Source organism: Dama dama, chromosome 18 (assembly GCF_033118175.1).
Source record: "Dama dama isolate Ldn47 chromosome 18, ASM3311817v1, whole genome shotgun sequence".
Taxonomy (NCBI): Eukaryota; Metazoa; Chordata; class Mammalia; order Artiodactyla; family Cervidae; genus Dama; species Dama dama.
Window position 1 is genome coordinate 110,968,549 of NC_083698.1, and position 27,169 is coordinate 110,995,717.

General features: G+C 52.9%; 1 protein-coding gene across 3 annotated transcripts in view; it reads right to left on the reverse strand.

Moving 5' to 3' along the window:
- Positions 1-27,169, reverse strand: part of PAXIP1 (PAX interacting protein 1) — a 39,940-nt gene continuing 12,771 nt past the window's right edge. For all 3 annotated transcript variants that reach the window (XM_061166194.1, XM_061166193.1, XM_061166195.1), the window contains 17 exons: positions 25,545-25,658; positions 22,193-22,825; positions 14,766-15,198; positions 14,196-14,290; positions 11,743-11,838; positions 11,003-11,140; positions 10,194-10,315; positions 9,528-9,712; positions 8,327-8,370; positions 7,157-7,227; positions 5,757-5,859; positions 4,543-4,711; positions 2,156-2,256; positions 1,145-1,279; positions 986-1,061; positions 839-899; positions 1-449 (listed from right to left, as the gene is read on the reverse strand). In XM_061166194.1, coding sequence (XP_061022177.1) covers positions 434-449; positions 839-899; positions 986-1,061; positions 1,145-1,279; positions 2,156-2,256; positions 4,543-4,711; positions 5,757-5,859; positions 7,157-7,227; positions 8,327-8,370; positions 9,528-9,712; positions 10,194-10,315; positions 11,003-11,140; positions 11,743-11,838; positions 14,196-14,290; positions 14,766-15,198; positions 22,193-22,825; positions 25,545-25,658 — 2,592 coding nt within the window. In that variant the 3' untranslated portion in view covers positions 1-433. The remainder of the gene's footprint in view (positions 450-838; positions 900-985; positions 1,062-1,144; positions 1,280-2,155; positions 2,257-4,542; positions 4,712-5,756; positions 5,860-7,156; positions 7,228-8,326; positions 8,371-9,527; positions 9,713-10,193; positions 10,316-11,002; positions 11,141-11,742; positions 11,839-14,195; positions 14,291-14,765; positions 15,199-22,192; positions 22,826-25,544; positions 25,659-27,169) is intronic.

The window sequence follows — 27,169 nt, forward strand, 5'->3', positions numbered from 1 at the left end:
TTCTAAGCAAAGTTCAAAAGTACATTTATTTAAAATGTGGGCAAGATTTCAATATAAAAGAAAAGAGTATATGAAATAAAAATAAAAGTACAAAACATTTCAAATCTTTAAGATCCATAATTTAGAGATAGCAAGGTCTTTATTTACATCATTTCTATTTGCAGCTAAAGTTCCATTAACAGTGTTGTGAAAACATTTAAAAATCCGGCAAATGAATCATAAAACCTAATGTGGGCTCTTAAAAGTTGTATAATACAAAACATAATTTATGTTTCCTCAGAATAAAATTACCCATCTTAAATAAGATGCAACATATTTAATATATTTGTCTTCCTGCTTTAAAAACGCTTGTCCTGAAGAAAGCAGCTGGAAAACAAGGGCGTCTGCGGGCACGGGCCGGGGGCAGGCCGTGGTCCTGGCAGCAGCGCGGGCGTCAGTTGAATTTATACGTGGGCGTGTTGAGGAAAACAACCCACAGCAGTGTGGCCCACCCCCAGCACGGCCCAGGCCCTGCCTCCCCCTGGAGGGTGCCTGCCAGGCCCTGCGGCCCAGGCCTCCGCCCGCGGCTGCCTTCAGGCTGCAGACGCGAGGAGAGGCCCGAGTGGTCACCCACAGACGGCTCAGGTGAGCTTTATGCCAAGTCTTCCTTCTGTAAGGAAAGGCAGCGCAGAACGGGCTCTCAGACCTAAACACAGAGGGCGGGAGAGCGCCTACTCTAGAGAATAGGCCACAGGGCTCAGCGGGCCTCCCAGCGGCTCCACCACTAGCCCTGGCAGGCGTGCCCTAGCCTGGGGGCTCCCGGGGAGAGGGGCCCACCCACCACCTTCCCAAAGGATATGACTCGTAGTCCAGTGTCTGAGTGAGCACTCCAGTGAGAACAAACTCCGCGTTGTGAACATCTGCCAGGAACAGAGACAAAACCCGTCAAACAGACGCACCTGCCCGCACCCACACACACCGACACGCAGCAGAGCAATGAACATACCTATTCCTCTGGCAAAATATTCTCGACACAAGTGAAGGTCATTTTCACAGGATATTAAAATTATTTCTGACAAACTCTAAGGAAAAGAAAAGCAGCTTCTTGGTTACTGAGCCTCATACATGACACTGACGCATTCAACAGTGTTTCACTTCTCTGCACCTTATTCTGCTTATGTTCCATGAGTTTCCGGAAAGACGGCTGTTTAGACAACACTTTGCCTCCCGCACACTCCACAATTGCTTTCATGGTTGACAGGCTCGGGCAGATCCCAGGAGTGATGTAAAAGTATTTCGCCTAAAAATGAAAATATGTGTATTGGTTTCAAACTGAATTTTCCGTGTCTGTAATTTGTCACTCTACCCAAGAAATTTGACTAAATGCCTAATTTCATGGAGCTACATGGTGCTAGACCCCCCTAGTCCCCACATGAAGTGGGCCTGGAATTTCAGACATGGAATTTCAAAAATAAGCACCCTCATATGCTAGGTGTGACCTATAATTATTAAAGAGCAACTAGAATGTTAATTCTTGTAAGACATGAAGTATGCTGTGATAAGAGCAAGAATAAGAACATTTCTCACAATTTCTAAAGCTCAGATGGAGTATAAAATGATTTTGATGGTTAAAATTTTCTAACACTCTTACTCTTAAATGTACAAAAAATACCATCTTGTTTTAAACTCCTCAAATATTTAGAAAAACACAGGCTATTTTAGGTAATGTACTCTTAACTCAGTACTGCAAATCTCTTTTGATTCCTAAGTTGGCTCCTTAAGAGTAAAAAAACAAAACAGAACCAAAAAAAAAAAAAATACCTCTATTAATCTACTAAGCCAGTTTGATACAAAAAAATTTTCTAAACTGTTCTTAGAAACATTTAAACACCATAGTCTAGAATTATTAGACACATATTCAGTTAGTATTTTCTCAAGAATGATCTCCATTTTCCAGCTGAATATACATTTTATGAGAATAGTTGTTAAAAGCAAAAAAAAAAATTTAAATCTTACAAATTATTCGTAACATGCTCTTTGAACCCGGGTTATGTGTAATGCATCTCTCTCTGTATCGATCCTCTTAGCCCCGGCACACACCCGGGAGGACAGAGCCGCCTGCTCTGTCACGGCCGCCCAGCGGCAGCAGCTGAGCTGAGCTCCCGTCCAGGCGTACCTTGAAGAGCGGAGCAGCGTGGGCCCTCCTCAAGGACTCCTCCAGACTGAAGGAGAAAAGCACCTCAGCCTCCGCGTCTCGGAGAAGGTAGTTCTGCTCGTCTGCAGAGGAAGACAGCACGGGATCAGACAGGACCTGGCACTGGGGGGCACCGCGTGTGACCAGCCCCAGGCGCCCCGGGAGAAACCTGTCAGCGAGAAAGTCTCCCCGACTGTATTTCAGTGACTTTCCTCCGGAAAAAAGTCAGGCCAAAGACACTCTTCCTCCTGGACCATTGTTTCTCAGCTTTTAGGAACGAATGTCCCGAAAGCCATGGACCCTCCTCTCACCCCTGGGCGGCTCCCCACCCCCTCAGCTGTAGCTTCACACTGTTGGGGGGCCTCAGCACCCCAACCCAGACGCAGGTGAAGGGCGCCCGTGCGGAGGGACAGCCCGGGAACCAGCGTCACAGCCAGCGTGTGCTCTCAGGGACCAGTGAGTTCAGAGCCACTGGACTCCGGCTGAGACTCATTAGCCACAGTTCACAGATGGACCAGGAACAAGTTCCTTTCACACACGAACAATTGACAAAGAATGGTTCGACCAGATTCTGAGGCTCTAAGAATTTTTAAACAATACCTAATTTGTCAAAAAGTAAAGATCACAAAATGTTTTAATCTTCTTATGAATACAACTCGTTCAGAAAAGCATTTCATTTCATCATCGTAACCAAACCAACAGTCCAGGGTCGGGCTGAGTCAGAGGACATGCTGACGGGCCACACGCTGGGTCTGTCACTCTTTTTAAAACAACGCCTTAAAAACGAGAAAACCATTTTCAGCTCAGAGACCACAGTCACTGACTCCGTCACGTCACTCAGGAGACACGGAGATTTAACAAGTGCTAGAAATGCAGGCCCACCAGCCACCAGCTGAAAAAGGCACCACACTAGGTCAAAGAGAAGAGTGTCTAAAAAACAAAGTTAAAGAATGCGCAAAGCACTGTCATGCATGGAGTGATCCATCTGAAATGCCAGTTTCTACAGCAGGATCAAGGCTGTGCGCCTGCTGAAGAGCTGAGACGGAGGAGGAGCAGTGCGTGTGTGAGGAGGGAGGACTCTGAGAGGAACACAGCAGCTCCAACCACCCTGGGTTTCTAAGAAGAGCAGCAGAGTCACATTAACTTGGTCAGAGTTGTGGCAAGAGTCAACCTGAAGATCAAACTTCCCACAGCAGCACAAAGGGCATGTGTATTCCAGAAAGAAAGAACCTGCACAACTGGCGTCTCAAACTGTGTAAATACAAAGTCAAAACGCCCGTCCCCGTGGCTGGAAGCGCTGTCTTACGCCGTCAGAGCCCAGGCGGGGGTCGCGCTGCAGGCTGGGGGCACAGGGGTGGCCGAGGGGGCTGCCTACACACAGGGGACTCGTCCAGGGAGCTGGTGCATTTAGGACCTGGGGAGCAGGCGTCTCGCTGCTGGAGCGCAGACGCGGGAAGGGAGAGACACGCGGGAGCCCTGTGCTGTGGGACTGGCGCCGGATACGGACACGAGACGCACCGTGGGAGTTGGCTTGGCGCAGCCAGAGCCCACTGGCCCAAGCGCCGTCAGCTCCCCGGGTCTGCCCGGAGCCACTGGGGGTGGTGGGGGTCCTTGGGACACGCTGGTGCCGGTGTCAGGGCAGAAAAGCCTAAGACGAGCCCAGGACGCTCTTGCTTTGCCAAAAGCTCCCAGGTGGTCACAACTGGCGGGAAGAGCGGGGAGGACACGAGACCAGCCCGGCCGGTGGCCACTGGTCACAGCGGGTGACGTGGGAACGGTGTCATCTCCACGGATGAGACAGAAGTGGACGTGAGGAAATGGGGTAAACGAGAGTCGGCCTGGGGCAGCAGCGGCTACAGACGCCACAGTGCTCCCCACAGACGACCGAGAGCGGGCGGGCCGGGCAGGGACACGGTGGACGCCACCCCGGTGCAGGGCCGCACCATGCAGCCCCGGCAGGATGCGTGCGGGGGCACAGCAGCGGGGTGGCGGTCCCACCGCAGAGGCCCCGCCTGTCCTGGGGTGGGTGCCCCTGTTCCCAGGATACTCCTGGGCTCCCGGGCCCCACTCCGGCCACCATCCCACACCTGGAACCCCGTTCGACAGCCAGCGTTAACAGACAGGACGAGTCATCAGGAAACAGCCAGGCGGGGCCACAGAACTCTCCCCAATCACCACACCGTATTTCACAGTAAGATGCAAGGCATCAAGTGACTCACTGGGACGTGAAATAATCTGTTATTTATCCATTTAAATTCACAGACTTAAAAACTGAACTCGGCGTTTGCTGGGATGAAAACAGAGACAGATTTCAAGGCAAGCCCTCCCACCTGGGCACCCAGTCCCCGTGGCGCGGCCCGGCCACTTACCGATGAACTTCTGGCACTTGAAGCACTCCTCCAGCCACTCGGGGGTGACGATGTGCTTCACCACGGAGATGGCCGTCAGGAACTTGACCGTCCGCGTCACCTTGCTGGCGATGAGGTGGGTGCACTTCTGTGCGGACTCGGCCACCTCCCCGCCCAGGATGTAGAGCTTCTGGGGGCCGGGAACAGAGAGACCGTCCTGTCTGCAGAGCCGCCCGCCTGCCCGACCGCCCACGGCTGGGAACTGTCTAGACCCTGAATGGGGCTCTCGGCCACAGAAAGGGTGAAAGCGGTGAGCCAGACCTACGCCACCGTGCAAGCCAAGTGGAAACTGGAAGCGACAATTTCCCTAATCAGTGCCACACAAGCCAAGACTGAAGCAGGACCCCCGCTGGACACCCCTTTGAAGCAGCAGAAAGCTCTGAGAACAAGGCCGTTTGCTACCCGAGGAGCGAACCTCCCAGGCTCTCTACGCCACAGTGAGTGTAGACAAGGCACCTTAAGACACAGGCTCTAAGAAACGATGACATAAAAATCGACTTTAGACCTAGACATGTAAAAGTTGATCTCTTTATACCCAATTTTAAAAGTAAAAAAAGAATTTTATAGTAGCAATTTTATATTTATTTAAAAAAACACTTTTATAATTGTTTCTTTTCCTTAAAAAAATAAAGGGAAATGTTTGAATCCCTGTGATACAGGTCAACTATACTATAACCATCCCCTCCCCAGACACCCACATAACAAAACACAAGCCCACAATCCCTCCTGGTGTTACTTCCAGAAGTGCATTTATGTAAATAAATACAAATACACCACTGAACCCTGGGCCCGCTGCACCCGAGAGAACAAGTCTTGAGAAGACGGTGGGTTCGTTAGGGAAACCTGAAGGGGCCCAGCTACTCTCGTAAGCTAACGTCCCTATGAAAACGGTATTTGCGCGGCTCTGCTAATGTGTGATTACAAGACTGCTCCTGGCCTCCTCACCTGAGTCGTCATAACAAGCAAGCAAGCGTCTAAAGAGGAAGCAGCAGCAAGAACGATGCGGGAAGGCAACGATGTAATGATGACGCAATTTATAAATGCACACGATGAACACCGTTACAACACGATATTCCTGATTACATGTTAACTTAACAAAACGGCTAGACTAAAGCAAATATAAACAGAAAGGAACATTCCTAAAAGTCCTTATGCAAAACAGAAGGAAATTTCACCTTTATGTACTGTTGAACTTGAACAGGCTCAAATCCAGTGAAAAGCACAAAAGGGGTCAGTTCCGGTGTTAACTTCTTGGTGGGAGGTGGAATATCTTCAATTCTATGAAACACACATAGAAGAGAATGGCTATTACTTCTAGTATGTTCTTTACCAAACAAGAGATTTTAATTTTAACAGCTTTAACAAGCTCTGAGAGCCTCACCTGTGTGTGATTTTCTTTCCTTAAAGCAAAGTGCAGTGACTCACCTGTGCTTTCCCACCATTTACAGTCACCCCGAAGGACTCTCGCCTGGCACCCCCAGGGCAGGGGCCGATCAGGTACCACGCCCCAGCCCGAGCTGGCCCTGGGGGTCTGTGAGGGCGGGAGGGGGGCTTCCAGGGCCCCCTGTGGTCCCGGCCCCCCACCATCTCCCACAGACCCCATCTCACCCCAGAAGCTCTGACGCAGAACAAAGCTGGTTTGACTCAACCACATACTTTATATTAAACTTCTTTTTTTCCTTTCCTTAAATTTTTCACACCCTATTTCTAGCTTATATTTGAGACAGTCTATTAAATAAAAAAACCTGTGGCATTTTCATGATGTATTATAATCACATAATTAGTCTTTTACTAAAGAATCCAACAACCCCTAGCCTGGGTGGCTGTCGGAACTGGAAGGAAGGGGCTGAGGAGCGAGGAAGAGACGAAGACCCTCAATCAATGCGGCCCAGGGGTCTCTGGGTTCTAGATGCACCACCGGCTTAGCTTCAGCAGGCGAGACCAGGACAAGTCTGAGCACACCCTGCCCCAGGCCCACAGAGGGGCTCCATCCCCTCCCGACCTGGGCCAGGGGTCGCACACGGGCTCCGGACATGCAGAGGATGCCTGGAGCGGGGCTCCAGCACCCCCGCCCTGTCCCACCAGAGCTCGTTTCACAGAACAGGGGTTCCAGCGAGATAGAAAAAAATAAAAAGATTGGACTGTCTTTCTTTAATAAAAAAGGAAAAGACACTGGCTGTTCCCCGTTTATCTCCAACAATGAAATGAGAGATGTCACGATACAGCTGCGATGCAAGCAAGCACATCCTTCCAAGTCCTGGGGGTTCAGCTGCTCAGTCATGTCTGACTCTCCGCGACCCCAAGGATTGCAGCCCGCCAGGCTCCTCTGTCCATGGGACCCTCAGGCAGGAATACTGGAGCGGGCAGCCAGGCCCTCCTCCAGGGGCTCTTCCCAACCCGGGGACTGAACCCGTGCCTCTTATGTCGCTTGCACTGGCAGGCGGGTTCCTTAGCGCCAGCGTCACCGGGGAAGCCCTTCCACGTGAAAATCTCAGAAACTTCCCAACTGCCACCATTTCCTAGATCACACTGTAAACGATCATCAACCATAAAAAAACAAGGTGGTTCTTCCTACCTGGCTCTTTTGGAAGAAGGCTGGATATTAGTTACTTCATTCTGCTTCGGTTTGGGAGGTAGTCTTACACCCTGTAATTAAAGAATGACTTACCTTGGTCAGCCCCCCCAGTAACACAGCAGCTTCTGAGCGCTTTCCACCCACCTGACCTCATACAAGAAGCACTCCCCACTGCACAGCCGGCAGAGACCACGGGCGCCGTGAGCCGCCCAGGGAGGCCCTGGGGCCGGCCGCCCTCCCTGTTCACCAGACCCAACAGCGCTTTAGGACGTCTTCACCCCCTCAGCTCTTGTGACAGATTTAATCCGCAACCGTGAACTTTTCAAAACACTTCTTACTTCAAATATTTTGTGTGTCCCAACGGAATTTGGAAAACAAGATTGCAATTACACCCCTCCAGAAAGATGGAGGTTCCCCTCTGAGGGTGCAGGACGGGCGGGTCACAGCACTCTGGAGGCGAGGGCAGGCCTCTGACAGCCACTCCAGGACCCGAGCATGGTGCCCGCGCTCCTAACACCAGCTGGAGGCCCTGACCTGCAGAGACGCCGAGTCCGGTGGGGGGCCAGTGCCTGGGGCCCCACAGGCAGCCTCGCGCTGCGGCTGCTGCCCCCTCAGCCCGCCCTGGCCTCTGACGCAGACCTTCTTCCACAGCACACTCGTTTACGTTCTATCGGGAGCAACCACCTCTCCATCTGAGGTGAGGGTGGAGAGGGCCCTCCCCCCAGGTGCAAGGCAGCCCTTTCTCATTTCCTACCAACCACCCCTGGCACGCCAGTGCAGAACGGCCCACCCTGAAAGCGGCCCGCAGAGACCCCGGCCCGCGGACTGGAAGCGAGGAGCTGCGGTCAGGGCTGGCACGCTGGCGCCCCAGTTCCCGCCTCCCGACTGCACGGAAACACACGGTCTCCCCCGCTCTCCCGCTCTGCAGCCCTGAAGGCAGTCACGCAGCTCTCTGAAGAAGCCACGGGCTAACGAGTGTCGTGTGAATTAACTCCCAGTGCCATCAGCCAGGAGGAAGAAGACACAGGTGCACCGAGGGCTTACAACAGGCGAGAGGGGTCAGCCCGCACTGTCATGACAGCCGATTACTAAAATTAGTCACAGATACAAATGCATCCCTGCCACTTTGTAATACAGTAAAGCCACAGTGAGGGGACCAACTTGACATACCATCAACAACTCTGCTGACACTTTCAACGGAACTCTCCAAGCATCTGAAGAGAAAAAACAGGTTACTTTTCAGAAACACTATGTAAATAAAGGACCCGTCATCAATTTAAAAGCCTTCTCAGGACCCCTACACACTATTATATATAAAACGGGTTAACAATAAGGACCTGCTATATAGTACAGGCAACTCTACTCGATGCTCTAGTAGCTACACGAGAAAAGAACCTAAAAAAAACACACATATGTACAATATGACTGATTCACTTTGCCGCACACCTGAAGCTAGCACAAACGGCTAGTCTATTCTAAATCCACCATCTTCCAATAGAAAATCCATTAAAAATGCACGTGTATCAGTAACAACAGAAACGAGAGCCTCTCCAGGAGCAGGCCACCCTGGACACACGTGGCTCGGTGACGGCCTCCAGTAAGGGAACCGCGAGGACTGCTCCTCAGCCACAGGGAAGCCTGGCCGGGGCCGAGGGTTCCGTGAGACACAGCCGAGTAAGCCGCCTGCCTGTGGCCCCGCCTGCCCGCGTGGGCTGCACCCCGTACAGTCTGGGGGCCCTGCGGTCTGCCGTCCGAGAAGCCGACTGACGAGCGCAGCGCGTGGGGCTGGCGGCCCGGCTGGGCCCTCGAGGACACGCGTCCACCGAGGAAGGGCCCGGCGCCTGCACCACGGCTTCAGAGCGGCCGTCACACCCAGGTGTGTCCAGGTCAGCAGGCAGGCTGTGGCTCAAAACCAGCGAGGGCTTTCCTGCGACTGACGCCATTAGGACCAGACCTGGACGGGCTCCTTCACGGGAGCGCGTGTTAAAGCAGCTTGGAGCGACCACGTCCTGGAGTGACGCTCAGGTGGGTAGATGGGGTTAAGCACCATCTGGTGTACAGTCAGGGCGGTCGGCCTTCCTCGGGTTTTGTGCAGCAGAACGTGGGGGGCGGGGGGATGCCACATCTCAGAGAGCAAGTTAAACTAGAGCTGGCTCGAGAGAGAAGATCAAAAAGCTTTCGAGTACTCCATTCACTTCTGAGAGTCCATTAAAAACAGCAAACAAAATTACAAACCAACACAACTCCTGGGCTGGGTGCAGAGGGAGACAGCATGGAGAGGAAGCAGGAAACGAGATAAAAACCAACGAGACCCTGAAGCCCAGAGCGGCGCCTGGAGCACCAGCCTGCAGCCCGGGAGCCGCCCACTTACCCAGAAGGTTCAGCACCAGCTGCGGGGTCGGGGCGAAGGGGTCCTGCAGGCCGAAGGCGGTGTAGCGGCCGCACTGCGTCTGCCGCAGGGCCTCAAAGTTCCCCAGCAGGATGTCCCCCAGCCACTGGGCGTTCACACACGGGATCCGCCACTCTTTGGCTTTCTCGTACTTTAAACCGGTCGGTCTTTTTTGGTGTGGGGAGTGGGGAAGAGGAGAGGAGAGAAAACACATTTATTAGAGTTATAGGTGTTCAAACTTGTACTTCTGTTCAACACAAGCCAGCCCACACTTGCTCACACCGGACATGGCAGGGACGGGTCTGCAGAGCTGACCAGGATGTAGGGAGGTGTACCCGCGACAGTGAGGTCATCGCCCGGCCTGCTGTCACCTCAGCACTGCCACCTAATCTGACTGCAGCCTTAGTCATCCCACTTCATTCTTCTGCCACCACTATCACTGCCGCTCTTTCAACACACTCTGATGTCCACCATGGAACTCTGACAGAAGGAGGGACCCGGGGCGGCGCCGGGCGGGGAGAGACGGGGCCCCGGCTGACCCGGGACGGCGCCGGGCGGGGAGAGACGGGGCCCCGGCTGACCCGGGACCCCGGCTGTCCCAGGAACCCGGGCAGCGCCGGGCGGCCCGAGGGCGGCGGCCGGCCTTACTCTCTGCAGATGAGCACCGTGTTGCTCCGGCACAGGTAGCCCGTGTACTTGGCACCTGCCAGGTACGCCATCAGCTTCAGGTCGTCCCTGTCGTTGTCAACGAACCCCGTCACAGAGATAATCTGGGGGAGAAGAGGCCCAGTGAGGTCAAGATGGGACGACGGTCTAACCCGGTTAGTAAGACTCTTCTCCGTCAGCTCTGTTTCCGTTCCTCCTCGGCACTGAGGTGCACGCGGAGACATCTCCTCTGAGGACGCTGTTACTGCTGACAACGCTGCTCATGAGCCAGCCAGGGGGACGGGAAGCAAACACACCAAACGGGGACGCCTCCCTGGGTCAGCTCGACACTGTTCCCACCATGGTGACAAAGTGTCCTAGAAATAGTGGTCAGTTCTTCTCACTGATCCCGGTTTTGGGCTCATCTGACCGGGAGAACCAACAGGACACCATGTCTGGCCAGCTGTGGCCACTCCTGGGGTCAGAGGCTTAATTGAACGTGTCTGACTCTTTGCAACCCCATGGACTGTAGCCCTCCAGGCCCCTCCGTCCATAAGATTTTCCAGAAAAAAATACTGGAGTGGGTTGCCATTTCCTTCTCCAGGGGATCTTCCCAACCCAGGGATCAAACCCAGGTCTCCCGCACTGCAGGCAGACGCTTTTCCGTCTGAGCCGCCAGGGAGTAGGCATTTATTAAACAGTGTCCAAGACTCGGGAGAACCCGTTAAATGTCAGGAAGCTGTGACTGTTACAGGAGGACAGAGAAGGAAACAACATGCTTATTCCATTCAGGGAGGCGGGGGGAGCCTTACGTGCTGGGAGCACGGCTTGCCCCCCGGGGGGAAGGCCACGGGGAAGTGCAGGGCCCGATGGGGCGGCACCAGCTGCTTCTTCTTCAGGACCGTGTTCAGCCAGTGCGCCGTGACGCACCTCTTCCTCTCCTTTATCGCCTGCAAAGACAACAGTACACGCCGGTCGCTGGGGGCTTTACTGCAGGTGACACACACAGCTGTGAGGCTGTGTGACTACAAGGTCACTCCTACTGAAGTCCTATAAATACAGGAATTTCAGGAGCTTAGCACTCAATTTACTCAACTAGTAAAACTACAACAGTGTCACTGGTTAACTAGAACACAGCCCGCAACACAGAAACAAGAGCCGACCGCGGGGAGGAAAGCTGACTGCCCAGGAAATGACTTCAGTCACGGAAGGAGATGACACTCCCAATCATCAGAATTAGAGCTGCCCCGTGAGAACACAGCGAGTTACGAAGACGTAACTGCCCCTGAAGGTAACCGCAGGATGGGGAGCTGCCGGCGGGCGGCCCTGCTGGGGCGGACGGTGTCCACCTCCCCCTCACTGGGAACCTGCCCTTCCTCCCCGGTCCTCACGGGCAGAGAAGCGGGGGCCACAGACATGTCCACAGGTCAAAGGCGGATGGAAATCAGCGAGCAGCGGTTTCCTGTCTTCAGAGGTGGGAGAAAGACTTTTCCAAGCATGACCGTCCCAGCGTCACTCAGAGCCCCCAGTCCCAGCAGAGCCGAGCCCTCACCTGTGCGAACAGCCCGCTGACCTGACTCTCGCAGAGCAGGTGGGTGCAGCGGCTCGAGAACGTGGGGTCCACGGCTCCTCCGTGCGCCTGGATGATCTGCACGCACACGAGACCCACGGTCAGTCAGCTCCCACGCCCAGGGAAGAGGGCCTTGCGATCTCCAATGGGACAGAGTTCACGAGACCCACCACGTATGTACACAGTGTATTTCCCAAAGTGTGAACGAACCATCAGTTATATTCATGGGCTTCCTACCCCGCACTACACAGCAAAGATGAACTCTAAGCCCTGTTTCATCTGAACTTCCGGAGGAAGAGTGGGATGCTCTCTAAGACAGGACGCTGCGGATGTTTTAGATAAACCAGCTGTTCTGTGCTGTGGGGCACCCCACGTCTCAGGGGGGGCGGCTACACCCCGACCCCCAACCCAGATGCCAAGAGCACTCCCCCCGCTGGGACAGCAAGAAAAGTTTCAGGTATCGCCAACTGGTCCCTAAGGGCCAGAAGCGCTGCCTTTAAGAAACTTTATTCTAAAGAGAAGAAAAGAAAGCAAACCAAGATGAAGTTAAATTCAGTTTCTGAATTTCTGAATTTTTTCACACTGTCCTGTATCCCAACTGCAGTGGTTACACGGTCATGTGGCAGCGAGGGGAACGCTGTTACCAAAAGGGCGAGAACTTTCTTGGGTTGGCCAAAAAGTTCCTTTGATTTTTTTAACTAAAAGATGTACTTTTAATGTGCCCCAAGAACTTGATTGAACAACGTGCTCACCGTTCTATTCCACTACCTTCTGCCATTTTTCAGGCAGCTTCATAATTCCATATTCCCATGACTTTTTATCATTCTGAGCAAAGAACTATTCAGGTGCCTTTTAGTCTTCTAGGGAATTAAAATATTTTTCCAGTAAGAGAATTTTGTAAAGACTGAAATAAATGGAAATTCGAAGTTGCAACGTTTGGTGAATATGGTGCATGAATCAGAACTTTCCAGACAAGCTGTCACAGTTTTTGCCTGGTCATCACACATGAAAGAAATATGCAGTCTGAGTTATCTTGATGGAAGCGTGTGAGTTTTCTGTTGATTAATTCCAGGTGCTCTTCATAAAGTGCTGCTTTCAGTCAGCCTAACCGAGAGGAGTGCTTGTTGGAACTAACCGTTTGGTCTTCCAGATGGAGCTCACAATAGAGGACTCCCTTCCACCCCCTCCACATGCACAACATCACCTTCTCTGGTGTGGTTGGTGGTGGTTCATTTCACTTGCCCCCAGATCTCTTCTGTTCATTATTGTACAGTATCTTTTCATTGCTGGTCACAATTTGTTTTAAAAACAAAACATTTTTTGTTATGTTTCAGTAGAAAACTGCATGTGGAAAAAAGGTCAAGAAGGCTTTTTTCGCTTCACTTGTGTGGAACCCAAACATCAAAGTAATGAACACAGGCAAGCTGGTGCAACTCATTCTCAGTGCTGGATGTGGATGTTCTGAGTATGTCAGCTGCCTCACACGTGGTATAATGTTGACTGTTCTCAGCTAATGTCTCGATTTGAGCGGTACTGACTTCAACTGGTCTACCCAGCCATGGGGCACCGTCCAGCAAGAAACCTCCAGCAGGAACCTTGGCAAACCACTTCTGGCATGTTTGATCAGTCACAGCACCTTCTCCATACACTGTACAAAGCTCTTTTTTTCCTTTTCAGTTGTGTTTTTACCTTTCTTGAAATAATTAAGCATAATATGCCAAAAATATTCGTTTCTTTCATCTTCAATATTAAAATGGCTGCACAGAAATTCACCTATTTTGATAACTTTTTAAAAGAATGCACGCTGATAAGACAGCTGTCACAGAACAATCTAAAAAATTGTTTTGCATGAAGTTAAAGTCAATTAAGTGCTATCAGAGCCATCTTATAGAAAAAACAAACGAGCTTCTTGGCCAACCCAGTGTGTGTGTCTGTGTGGGCACACGTGTGTGTGTGTGTGCAGATGCAGGCAAACGTGTGTGTGTGTGTGCAGGTGCGGGCACACGTGTGTGTGTGTGTGTAGGAGTAGGCACACGTGTGTGTGTGCAGGTGCGGGCACACGTGTGTATGTGTGTACAGGTGTGGGCACACGTGTATGTGTGCGCGCAGGTGCGGGCACACGTGTGTGTGTGTGCGCAGGTGCGGGCACACGTGTGTGTGTGTGTGTGTGTGTGTGTGTAGGTGTGGGTACACGTGTGTGTGTGTGTGTAGGAGTAGGCACCCGTGTGTGTGTGCAGGTGCAGGCACATGTGTGTATGTGTGTGCAGGTGCGGGCACACATGTATGTGTGTGTGTGCAGGTGCAGGCACACGTGTGTGTGCGCGCAGGTGCGGGCACACGTGCGCGTGTGTGTGTGTGTAGGTGTGGGTACACGTGTGTGTGTGTAGGTGTGGGCACACGTGTATATGTGTGCAGGTGTATCTCAGTGACCTCACCCTTTTCCAGGTGGCCAGCAGCTGCTTGTCAGACATCTGCTCTGGATAATCCGCAATTGCAAACACACATCCCAGTAAGAAGCCTTCTTCTGGGACTACAACAGAAATAGGAAAGAATTAGAACAAGGAAAATGAATTAGAAGCCCCACTCTATGAATGTGTGCACAAAACATGAAAAAGCTCATTTTGCAGAGTTCAGTGTGAATTTATGAAGTTAGTCACACTTGCCCATGATGTCTGAGGACCTCTGCAAAAGGTCCTACAAAAACAGTTGCTAACAAATGGAGCTATTCGATTCCCCATATTATGTGATTCAAAACTGGGAACCATCACAGTTTATGTCTGGGCGCCGAGCGCTCTGAGGGGTCCTTGCAGCAGCCCGCCAAGGACAGTAGTGTTCACTTCAGGGTAGGGACAGAGGCCCAAACCAGCGGAGAAACCTAACGACTCCTAACCATGGTCCCCACTCTCTAAGTATTTCTCTGACGCGGATCCTTAGCCTGCCCTCTAATGCTCTCAGGGAAGGTACAAGGGTTTCGGGAGAGGGAGAGAGAGATGCACGTTACTAACTCTCCACCGCCGGGTCGTGTCCGAACAGCGGGGGCTGCGCCTGGGGCGGCGGGGGCTGCAGGGCCTGGGCGGGCGGGCCAGGCGGCTGTGCTGTCGGCGCCGGCTGCATCTGCTGCATCTGCTGCAGGCGCTGCAGGTGCTGGAGGTGCTGCTGCTGCAGGTGGGCGAGCTGCGGCCGCGGCAGGGGCGGCTGGGGGAAGGGGTGCGGCGGGGCCTGCGGCGGCGGGAAGGGGTGCGGCGGAGGCGGGGGGTAGGGCGGCTGCTGGAGCTGCAGGAGCTGCTGGGGCTGCAGGTGCAGCAGGGGGTGTGGTGCCGCGGCCGGCTCCGGGGCCACCTTCACCTGGCCGAGGAGCACCGCGCCCGGAGGGCCCTGCTGGCCGTGGTTCACCTGCTGCTCCAGCGTCTTCGTCGGCGCCGAGAGGGACTGCAGAATCTGGAAGCAGAGACCAGGCAAGGGCACATCAGCAGCTGCCGCGCTCACCTCACCGGCCCCTCAGAGAGCGGAGCGGCACGCCCGACACGCCGCGGGCTAACTCTCACCGGCGGGAGGCTTCAAACCCATTCACTCACGTCCCCCTGGTGCTTATGCGCTGCCAGCTCAGAGAAGTGGACATACTCGTACTTGAGACTGCGTCACCAAAACGTGGAACGGAGTAAGTGAAACGGAAGAGGCTGCTGAACGGACATGGGCAGATACACTCCCTGGAGTGGCTGACTTGCTCCAGAGCAGAAGGACCAGTGGGGGGGCGGGGCGGGGGCCCCGCCACCCCCCAGGGGGCCCCGCCACCCCCCACCTCCCCCAGGCCATACAGCCTGACCAGGCCTCCCTCCCAAGGCTGCCATTTCCCAACAAAGGGTCCAAAGGACGCCAAGACCCCACCCACATGAAGGCACGGGACACTGCGGCCCCGGACGGCAGCCGCCAACCCTGTCCATCTGCGGCCGCCCCGCTCCACCACACACACGAGGGACAGGAGAGACCCAGCCCCAGCAGTGTGCACATGGGCAGCCCTCTCCAGCCCCGAGGCCGTGCGGAGCTGCCCATGCCCCGTCCTCAGGGTGAGGCGGGCCCCGCACACACACTGGACAGCAGCCTCAGGTGGGAGCCCCGCGGCCACAGCCTCCCCCGAGCTCAGGCCCTGCTCGGGGACTCCAGGGACCAGGGGCATCGCCTCGCAGAGCGTCACATCCCGTGTTATTTTACTACCCTGTGCCGCGCTGGACATAACAGAAGAAACCTGCCTTACAATGAATTTTCCCAACATGCTCAAAAAAAATTGGAAGCCAACTTCCTATGGTCAAGGAAACCAGTAACAGATTTTACTAAAAGGCAATGCCAAAGAATGTTCCAACTACCACACACTTGCATGCATCTCACACGCCAGCAAAGCAGTGCTCAAAATTCTCCAAGCCAGGCTTCAACAGGACATGAACGTTGAACTTCCAGGTGTTCAAGCTGGAGGCACAGGAACCAGACATCAGATTGCCAACATCCACTGGATCACAGAAAAAGAGCGTTCCAGAAAAACATCCACTTCTGCTTTACTGACTACACCAGAACTTCTGACTGTGTGGATCACAACAAACTGGAAAATTCTCAAAGAGATGGGAATACCAGACCACCTTACCTGCCTCCTGAGAAACCTGTATGCAGGTCAGGAAGCAACAGTTAGAACTGGACATGGAACAACAGACTAGTTCCAAATTGGGAAAGGAATACGTCAAGGCTGTATGTTGTCACCCTGCTTATTTAACTTATATGCCAAGTATATCATGCGAAATGCCATGCTGGATGAAGCACCAGCTGGAATCAAGACTGCTGGGAGAAATATCAATAACCTCAGATATGCAGATAACACCACCCTTATGGCAGAAAATGAAGAACTAAAGAGCCTCTTGATGAAAGTGAGAGAGGAGAGTGAAAAAGTTGGCTTAAAGCTCAACATTCAGAAAACTAAGATCATAGCATCCGGTCCCTTCACTTCATGGCAAACAGAAGGGGAAACAGTGGAAACATTGACAGACTATCTTCTTGGACTCCAAAATCACTGCAGATGGTGACTGCAGCCATGAAATTAAAAGACACTTGCTCCTTGGAAGAAAACCTACAACAAACCTAGACAGCATATTAAAAAGCAGAGAAACTACTTTACCAACAAAGGTCCGCATAGCCAGAGCTATGGTTTTTCTAGTAGTCATGTATGGATGTGAGAGCTAGACTATGAAGAAAGCTCAGGGCCAAAGAATTGCTTTTGAACTGTGGTGTTGGAGAAGACCTTGCACTGCAAGGAGCTCCAACCAGTCCATCCTAAAGGAAATCAGTCCTGAATATTCACTGGAAGGACTGATGCTGAAGCTGAAGTTCCAATACTCTGGCCACCTGATTGAAGAACTGACTCATTGGAAAGGACCCTGATGCTGGGAAAGACTGAGGGCAAAAGGAGAAGGGGACAACAGAGGATAAGATGGTTAGGTAGCATTGCTAATTCAGTGGACATGAATTTGAGCAAGCGCCGGGAGTAGGTGATGGACAGGGAAGCCTGGTGTTCTGCAGACCATGGGGTTTCAAAGAGTCGGACATGATAGAGCAACTGAACTGAACTGAAAAGTCAACCAATACAACTAACCCCTATTTTCATATCCCTGTCATTTGAATAAAACTCTGGAAATTCAACTTTCACATAAACCAAAGCTATACAAAAATCTCAAATATGTTTTTAACATATATCTTTCACTTAAATAGACTCCAAAACATAAACGTTGTATATTTGCAAGAGTAACAGGTCTTGGATTTAGTGATGAAATAAATTAAAACTGAAATAAGTTAAACTCAAGATTTTGAATACATCTGTCTTAGAATCACCCTACAAGTAAGAGGAGACTCTCTGGGTACTCTAAAAACTTCACAGTTGAGCTCTCAGCAGAAAAAGCAGTTTTAATAAGTAACAAGGCAACTAACTCTCTTTTCTCTATGCAAGTATTAAAAAATACTCAGTCAAGTGGGGGAGAAACGAAGCCCACCACAGACCCAGCCGAGCAGAGAACAGCACTTGGGATGCTGACCCTCCAGAGAAGCAGGCAGGAGTGGGAGGGGGCCAGGAGCCCGCACGGAGGACACACGCTGGTCCGGCAGCTAGGGGGGCTGGGGGGGTCAGGGAGGTTATTACCACTTTATAGCCTTGGGTACCATTAGAAAAGGCTTCCCTGGTGGCTCAGTTGGTAAAGAACCCGCCTGCAATGCAGGAAACCCGGGCTCAATTCCTGGGTCAGAAAGATCCCTTGGAGAAGGGATAGGCTACCCACTCCAGTATTCTTGCCTAGAGAAACTCCTGGACTGCAGCCTGCCTAGCTCCTCTGTTCACGGGGTGGCAAGAGTCAGACACGACTTAGCGACTAAACCACCACCACCACTGGAATGTATGTAAAACTGTGCACACGCGTTACTGTTTCCCCGCAGAAGCACCAGCCCGTGCAAACCTGATCGAGCCTGCCTGTCCACCATCAGCAACAGCGTGAACCGAGGGGGCTCCTGAGGGCGGCAGGGGGGCCGGCTGCATGCCCAGGGCCAGGGCTGGGCTGCACGGGCCTTGGATGGCTGACTGCCCGCATCTGAAGGGGGTGCGGGGGGTGGGGGGCCCGGCCGTCACACGGGGAGCCTGGGGCATGCGGAGAGGCAGGACTAGGGCCCAGCTGGGCTGGAGGTGGGCGCCAGCCTGGAGGGCCTGCACCTGCCTGCCAGCCACCGAAAGGCCCAGAGAGCACCCTCCACGGCCATCAGATGCTGTGTCCAGCTTTCTGATCTGACTCTGGCTGGAAACCCGCCTGAGTCCTGAAGAACCAACATCCCTACCTGCGTGAGCACGTGATGCGCCACACCGCAAACTAGTTTTCAGGGGACGTCAAGTCTGAATTTCCCTCCGCGCTGCCACAGTCCTTATCTGAGTTCCTTGACACTGAGTGCCACATCTGACATACACACGCATAGCTCCTAACCGCCAGAAATTTGCAATTTCAACAGGAATCTGATGGCTGCTGTTTCCCCAACCCTGCCCTGGCGAGGACGGACCCCACCCCGCCCACACCGTGGGTGGAGTGAGGCTGTCTTCCCTGGAGGTCGTACCTGCCCACCATGGACTGCGCATTTCCAGGTCCAAGGAGATAGATTCCAACATACAGAGAACTTGGGATTTAAGTCAACCTCCACTGTACTTGAAAGACACATAAGCCACTGGAAATGCCGTCACTGAGGAGCAGGGCCCTCCAAGGCCGAGCAGGAGGGGGCTGGCATCCCCCACAGGCAGCCCCAGGAACAGAGCCCACGGAGGTGTCTGCCGGCCTGCAGGGCAGGTCCCCCGGAGGCTCCCCCAGCCTCCCCAGCATCCCCCATCCCGATTTCTGACTTCCTCCCCCTCTCTGCCTCTGGCCCGGCATCCGCACCCCACCCTTTCCGCGGCCCCTGCAGGGCTGGGTGCTGACACGGGGCCCGCCGCCCACAGGGGCTCCCGCTCTTCCTGGGCGCCAGCTTCTCCCCGAGTCTCGGCAGCACCACCTGGGCAGGCCTGGCCCTGCCATTCTCTGACCGCCTCTTCGCTTCCCCCGCCACTCGCCACTCACAACCGGGCCAGCACGCGAAGTGCAGGTCCTCTGGACCACACCAGCTGCCCTCAGCAGACCGAGGCCTGCCAGCTGTGGTGCATGACCTCGCCCCCGCCTTCCCCCTCGGAGGCCGCCACTCTCGCGAAATCGCCTACCTGAACACGCCAGCTCTGCCCACCCGGCTTCCCCTGCGGGCTGCGGGTGCCAGCCCCAGCCCCCAGCCCTCACCGTGGGCCAGACCCCCGCGCGCGCACTCTGCCAACACCCCAAGGCAGGGTGCCCCCTCACCCTGGCTCCTAACCAGCTCCAGCACGTGTCCGGAACCTTGCGTCCATGTCGGGACACTCACTCCCCAAGTCCCTGACCCCGTGTCCATCCCCCACCCCGGGGGCCACCCCTCCAGCGTCTCAAGGACCAGGTACTATCAACTGGTCACTGTTTACCCTGAGAGAGGGAGGCAGGGAGGGATGCTTCTTACATACTTTTAACCAATAAAAACTCTCTTAAACTATCCACACCCCCACCCCGGAACTCGGCTTCAGCTCTGCCAGGGCCACCTGGGGTTAAGTGCCCGACCTCAGGGCCTCCTCCCCCAGCAGCGGGCACATGACCCGTCACCACCGGCCAGGCGTCAGGAGCCCGTCTGCTCACACCTGTCTGCCCTGCCTCTCCTCTGCAGCGGAGAGGGCGCCGGGCTCCCTGTCCACACTCACCGCCTTGTCTCCAGGGCCCACACACACACAGGGACCCACACACACACGGGGACACACACACACACGGGGACACACACACAGGAACACACAGGCACACATGGACACATACACAGGGACCCACACACACGGGGACCCACGCACACACACGGGGACCCACACACCCACACACACACACACACACGGGGACACACACATACAGGAACACACAGGCACACATGGACACACACACAGGGACCCCCACACACACAGGGACCCACACACACGGGGACCCCCACACACACACGCACACACACACGGACACACACACAGGGGGACACACACGGACCCCCACACACACACACGGGGACACACACACACAGGAACACACACACACACACAGAGGGACACACACACACACAGGGACACACACAGGGACACACACACACACACAGGGACACACACACGGGGACACACACACACACGAGGACACACACACACAGGGACACACACACACACACAGGAACACACACATACGGGGACACACACACACACGGACACACAGGGTCCCACACACACGGGGACACAGACACACACAGGGACCCACCCACACACACAGACACACACACACAGGGACACACATACAGGGATACACACACACACACACACAGGGACCCACACACACGGGGACCCACACACACACACAGGGACACACACATACACAGGGATCCACACGCACACAGAAACACACACAGGGACACACACACACAGGGACACACAAACACACAAGGGGACACACACACAGGGGGACACACACGGGGACACACACACACACACACACACAGAGGGATACACACACAAACAGGGACCCACACACACGGACACACAGGGACCCACACACACGGGGACCCACACACACACACAGGGACCCACACACAGGGACACTCACACACACACACAGGGACACACACACACACGGACACACAGGGACCCACACACACAGGGACACACATAAGGGGATCCACATACACACACGGGGACACACACACACACAGGGACACACACACACACACAGGGACTCACATACACAAGGACACACACCCCCACACAGGGACCCACACACACAGGGACCCACACACACAGGGACACACATACAGGGATCCACACACACACTCACACGGGGACCCACATACAGGGACCCACACACACACACGGGGACACACACACACACAGGGACCCACACACACACACACACACACACACACAGGGACCCCACACACACACATGAAGACACACACACACGAACACACACATATACGGGGACACACACACACACACACAGGGACCCCCCCCCCACACACACACACACAGGGACACACACACAGACAGGGACACACACACAGACAGGGACACACACACAGGGACCCACACACACACGGACACACACATAGGGACCCCCCCACACACACATGAGGACACACACACACACAGGAACACACACACATACAGGGACACACACACACACACACAGGGGGACACACACACAGGAACACACACATACGGGGACACACACACACACACGGACACACAGGGACCCACACACACGGGGACACACACACACACAGGGACACACACACAGGGACACACACACACACAGGGACACACAGGGACACACACACACACACACCCCCCCAACTGCCTTCTTTTTGTCTTGAATGGAAAAACAGCTACTGAAGTGTTTAAGGTCCATTCTGTACATTAAGCTCCCATCACAAAACTGTAAATTAAAACTGAGGCTTCTTCAATGAATGAGCAAACCACACCATGCCCTTTATCGACCCACAGCTCATTGTAAACACCAAGGCACAGCTGGCAGCCTCAGGCTTCCCTCTGTCGCCACCGTCGGGGGAAGCCTGGCCACGGGGTGTGTGCCACTCAGCAGGGTCAGGGCCTGTCACGGCTCTTGTCAGGAGTCTGCGACTGAACACGCGCGTGTGTGTGGACACAGAGACTGCAGAACACGCCCTCGGGCAAAAAAACACTGCTCGCACGTTAACTGTTCTGAAGCAGCAGAGAATAACCGGACATTTAAAAAGACTGCAATGGGACATTGACATTTCTGCCTCTAGAAGAGTGACTCACGTGCGCCACGTTGGAGGGGCGGCTGATCTGCTGGATGTCGGCGTTGTTCGTGATGTTCCTCAGCGTCCGCACGGCCGGACTCCAGGCGGCCATCACCTCGGGCCTCTCGGGGCCCTGCAGGCTCTGTCCCGGCGCCAGCAAGCTCCCGCGGACCTCGGGCGGCAGGATGCCCCCGGGGACGGGTGGCACGTTGGCACACAGGTTAATCAGCCCGGGCTCCTTGCCAGGGGGCAGCCGGCGCTTTGCCGCCGCCAGCTGGGGGACCTCCGCGGGCGTCCAATTTAAGTTCCTCTCTTGCTTCTCGGGCGAGGAGTCTGAGGAGTCGTCGAACATCAGCTCCCCTTTGGACTTCTCAGCGCGTGACTTGGGTGAGAACGGCGGCTCGCCGGAGGGGGAGCCCTCCTGAGAGCTGGCCGGGCTGGACTTCCCGTCCGTGCTGCCCTCGCGCGGGGAGTCCGGCTCCTCATCGCCCGCCCCCTCCTCCTCCCCCTCCTCCCCTTCCTCCTCGTAGACGACGAGGCGGGGGTGATAAAGGGCTTCGTCCTTCCTGGTCTTCTCAGAGATGCAATCCAGGACCCAGTCGGGGGTCACGACCTTAATGCTGCCTCTCTTCAAAGCACACTCGTACTTCTCCTGTGGGTGAAGCACAGACATACACAGAAACAAGCTGCAGGGTTTATCAGATCTCCCAGCGTTACGTGCTCAAAGCAAGAACTCTGAGAAGGGTCAGCTGCTGCTGTGGTCACTTCACCCACAGGAACCACTCAGACCCCTTCAGACAGGAGACACGAAGAACCACAGCAGTGGTCACAGGACGCCCTCGCATGTGCCGACAGTAGTCTGAAAAGACTGTGCTTCAACTCTCATTTACAAACGCAGCTTCAGACACAACACTCAGAGCTAGGACCCCATGGGACGTTCAGGAGCAAAAGGCGTGGCTGGCGTCCAGCGTGGTGATCACTGAGAGCCGCTCGAGCCATGTCGTGGTGGACGGAGCCCCCAGGACCACAGGCAGTCACAGGACTGCCCATCAGGCAGCCGGCGTGCACCAAGCCTGTCGCACTGAAGGCAGAAAGTCGCAATGGCCCCACGAGGCTCCCGACTGAGCTCTGCACAGGGGTCAGACAGGCGCCGGGACGGCGGCGGAAGCCAGCGCTAAGCCATGAGGGCCCGGGGCAGGCAGGTCTGGCGGGGTCTGTGGGCTGTGAGCGGGGACGCCCAGCGGGCGGACGATACTAGGGGACAGGGCAGATCAGAAGGCACGCCCCAGGGAAGAGACAAAGGAAACCCTAAGCGAGAGCAATGTGATAAGGCAGCTTCAAATAAACCAGCTAGTAAACATGGCTCGGTGACCCGACAGTCTGACCCACCTGTGCTAAAGCCTAGGCTAACAGCCATTCTCCAGAAAACTCACACTTTGGGCCCTAAACTACACCTACTTCCTGCTGTGGGCCAGGGGCACGCTGGAGGACCCAAAGACCCTCCCCAGCCCCGTCTTCAGCCTTCAGAGGAGGTGCGAGCATGTACACCCGGAAACCAGCCCCCTCCTCCCAATACTAAGCAACATACCTTGTTTTCTGGCTGTTACTAAATTCCTCCATTCTTCTCAATTTAAAACATTTTAAAAATTCGAGAATACAGAAAAGATAGTTTCATCATGCCATTTATATATTTTCTCCACAAATTTATCAAAAGTGAAAAAAATTAAACGTGCCATTTATTTTTGTGTATAGTCAGATAGCTCAGTTGGTAAAGAATCCACCTGCAATGCAGGAGACCCCGGTCCGATTCCTGGATCGGGAAGATCCCCTGGAGAAGGGATAGGCTACCACTCCAGTATTCTTGGGCTTCCCCTGTGGCTCAGCTGGTAAAGAATCTGCCTACAATGCGGGAGACCTGGGTTTGATCCCCGGGTTGAGAAGATCCCCTGGGGAAGGGAAAGGCTACCCACTCCAGTACTCTGGCCTGGAGAATTCTATGGACTATACAGTCCATGGGGTCGCAAAGAGTCAGACATGACTGAGCGACTTTCACTTTCAGCTAGTCTGACAAATCCACTCGATTGATATACTGCCTCCAACTGTAATTTGACCCTGTTACAAGTATTCCTTCATAGTTTTAAAACTTACAAACATTTTATTCCCCTTAAACTAGCTACAGAAAATCTAAGGATTGATTTTCAGCCATAAACCAATGTTGATAAAAAGGAAAAAAAAAAAACAAAACCCTACGCTCTTTAACCAAAGCATACTACTTACCTTTTAAATTGTCATGTAAGATACAACTTTTTACTTAAGTGGACTTGAAGATTCGCCCCAAATTTTCAGAGCTTCTCCTTGGATTATGTGGCTTACTAAGTTACAAGCACACTCACCAGCTCACACAACTCACTTTCTTGTCAGAGAACGAGCACCATGAATGGCACACATCCACGGCTGACCTGCTCCCAGGGGAAAGGGAAAGGGACCCTCCTGGCGGGTGGTCTGTCAGCCTCCACGCCCCCTTCACCCGGACCTGGCCGCACGCCCACCTCCCACTCAGCGAGTCTGTGTACTCAGGAGAGACACACAGTGTTGATTCAGACTGAAGGCAATAAAAAATATGGAGGCAAAGATAGACATGGGAACGTTAACTTGTCAAAAGACCTTCCTACTATGAATACTATACTTAATTCTCAAAGTTCTAAATGACTGTCCATGGGAGGAAAAAAGCTCAGCTTCCACACGACAGCAGTTCTTATTCTTCATGTGGGGCTGCGGCAGAAGCCCCGGGCTCCCCACCCAGCAGGTCCTGTTTCACTCGGTCTGGGGCGGGCGGGCAGCCAGCCTGTGGCCCTAACACGTCCTGGGGGGGCTGCACTGCTGACCTGCACCCCACTCGGGGACCCCCAGGCCCCACGACCCCACCCGTGCTTAGAGAAGAGCCCTGGGCTCGAGCAAACACCGCTGAAATGGTCCAGATTATTAAGGATAGTACACTGACAACTGCTCCAAATGCATGTTTATAATCATACTCAGTACGACCCTTTGTAAAAATTGTAAAAAGCACTAACACATATTTTCACAAAATTGAAGTTTTAGTCGATACGAAAGGAAACCTGAATATTCAAAAATCTGTCCGATCCTCAACATGAAATAAACCCAAATTTCTTTGTATTTAAAAGTCACATGCAGTTCAAAGTAAAATGCGTCATCTCCCATCCTTTGTGGAATGAAGCTGTTTTGTATGTGACATAAACTCAATCAGCTTTTGCAAATAGAATCCAGTTAATTTAAAAGAAGTTCAAAGAAGACATGTGATGACTGGAAATGCTTAGAAGACATTTAAAGGAGAACGTACATGGGTCGCTTACCCCCTTTGGCTCGGGAACAACCAGGTGCGTGCACTTCTTGTTGAGGTTCAGCTGGCAGCCGCCCCCGTGGAAGGTAAGCATCGCCCACAGAGCGCTTCTGTCCTCAGGCGACACCTGGCGGGAACCGGAAATCAAGCTTCCACCACACTCACCGACTTGCTTGCCCACTTAATGTGACATCATAACCACTCTGCTCATCTACTTTCTTCCTTCTTAAATGAAATTAACCTAAGCGTGTTAGTGGGAAAAACAGATGAGCTGAAAGCTATGTGCTTGTGACAGTAACTTTTACTCCTATCCTAAGTTTTATAAACATCACCTTTTCTGCCTTGTCACCAAATAAATTAAAAAATACTTATGTCCACACTCTAGGGGCTGAGTGGAGGATTACTTCATTACATAACAAAATGATAGGGAAAAAGAACTAGAAGACCACACTCCATCTTCCATCTCTGCCATTTTTTAAAATGTTTAAATACAGTAGTATAAAGATCATATTCAAGGGATTCCTTAAGAATTAATGGATAACAAATAAATGCTTATAATGAAATGAATTAAAAATAAAAGACAAAAATACAGTGGCGTATAAGCTCAGGGGAAAATGTAACTACCAAGCACACAGAACATGAGGCAAGCATAACAGGCGTAACTCCTATGCTTGCGCAAGTGGTGAAGTGAGGCTCAGATGCGACGGCTTATGCTGGGACAGAGGCTCTCACCGCAGAGCCCACAGCTCCATTCATTGCCTGCCTACGATGTGCCAGCAACTGTGCCAAGGGCTCCTCGCCCCGCGGCCCGGCAGGGGCCGCACGAGCTCACAAAGTCAGAGCTCACCATCGTAAAACCTAGGTCTGCCTAAGCCCAGGCCTGACTCCAAACTGTACTTCCCACTGCTCTAGACTGCTTCACTAAGGGCAGGTCCTGCTAAAAACGATTTCTAAAAAATAAAACTTAATCATCTGAAAGTTAAACATTTAAGGAAAACAAAGGTGTGAATTCTAAGATAATCATTGAAGTCAATTTTTTGCTAGATAACATATTATAAATTGTGAATTACGGTTAAGAATTCTGAACTTTGTCTCAAGCTAATTTTTTTTAAGTTTAACAAAATTTTTTCTTTTTAACTGTCATTATTCAGATTGATGAAAATCTAACATCCTGTATCTACTCTCCATTTTACAAATATTTCTAGAAATTATTTTGCATTCCATACTACTCTGTGAATACTAACAAGAACGAATTAATTTTACAAAGTCACCTTAAAATCATTCTTTTGTATCTCATTAATTTAGTCAGTCAGTGACACATTTCAGGAGGCTTGATCAGAAGGTGTTATTTTTAATAGTGGCTTCCACAAAAACATATCCTGCAGCATTTGGTGGTGAGATTTAACTACATGATGAAACATATGACTCTAATAAATCATCATATAATCTTCATTACAAATGAAATAAAAACCGCAATCTAGACATGGCTTTATTATTTTTATTTCACTGACTAGTCTACCTTACGGCCTGGACCTTGGCTGGGTTTCAACACAGCACAGCAAACTGCTGTGGAAAGAACGTCGCACTGGGGAGGTGAGGCCTGGCGTGGACAGAGCCCCCAAACTCTAGCTTGTATCA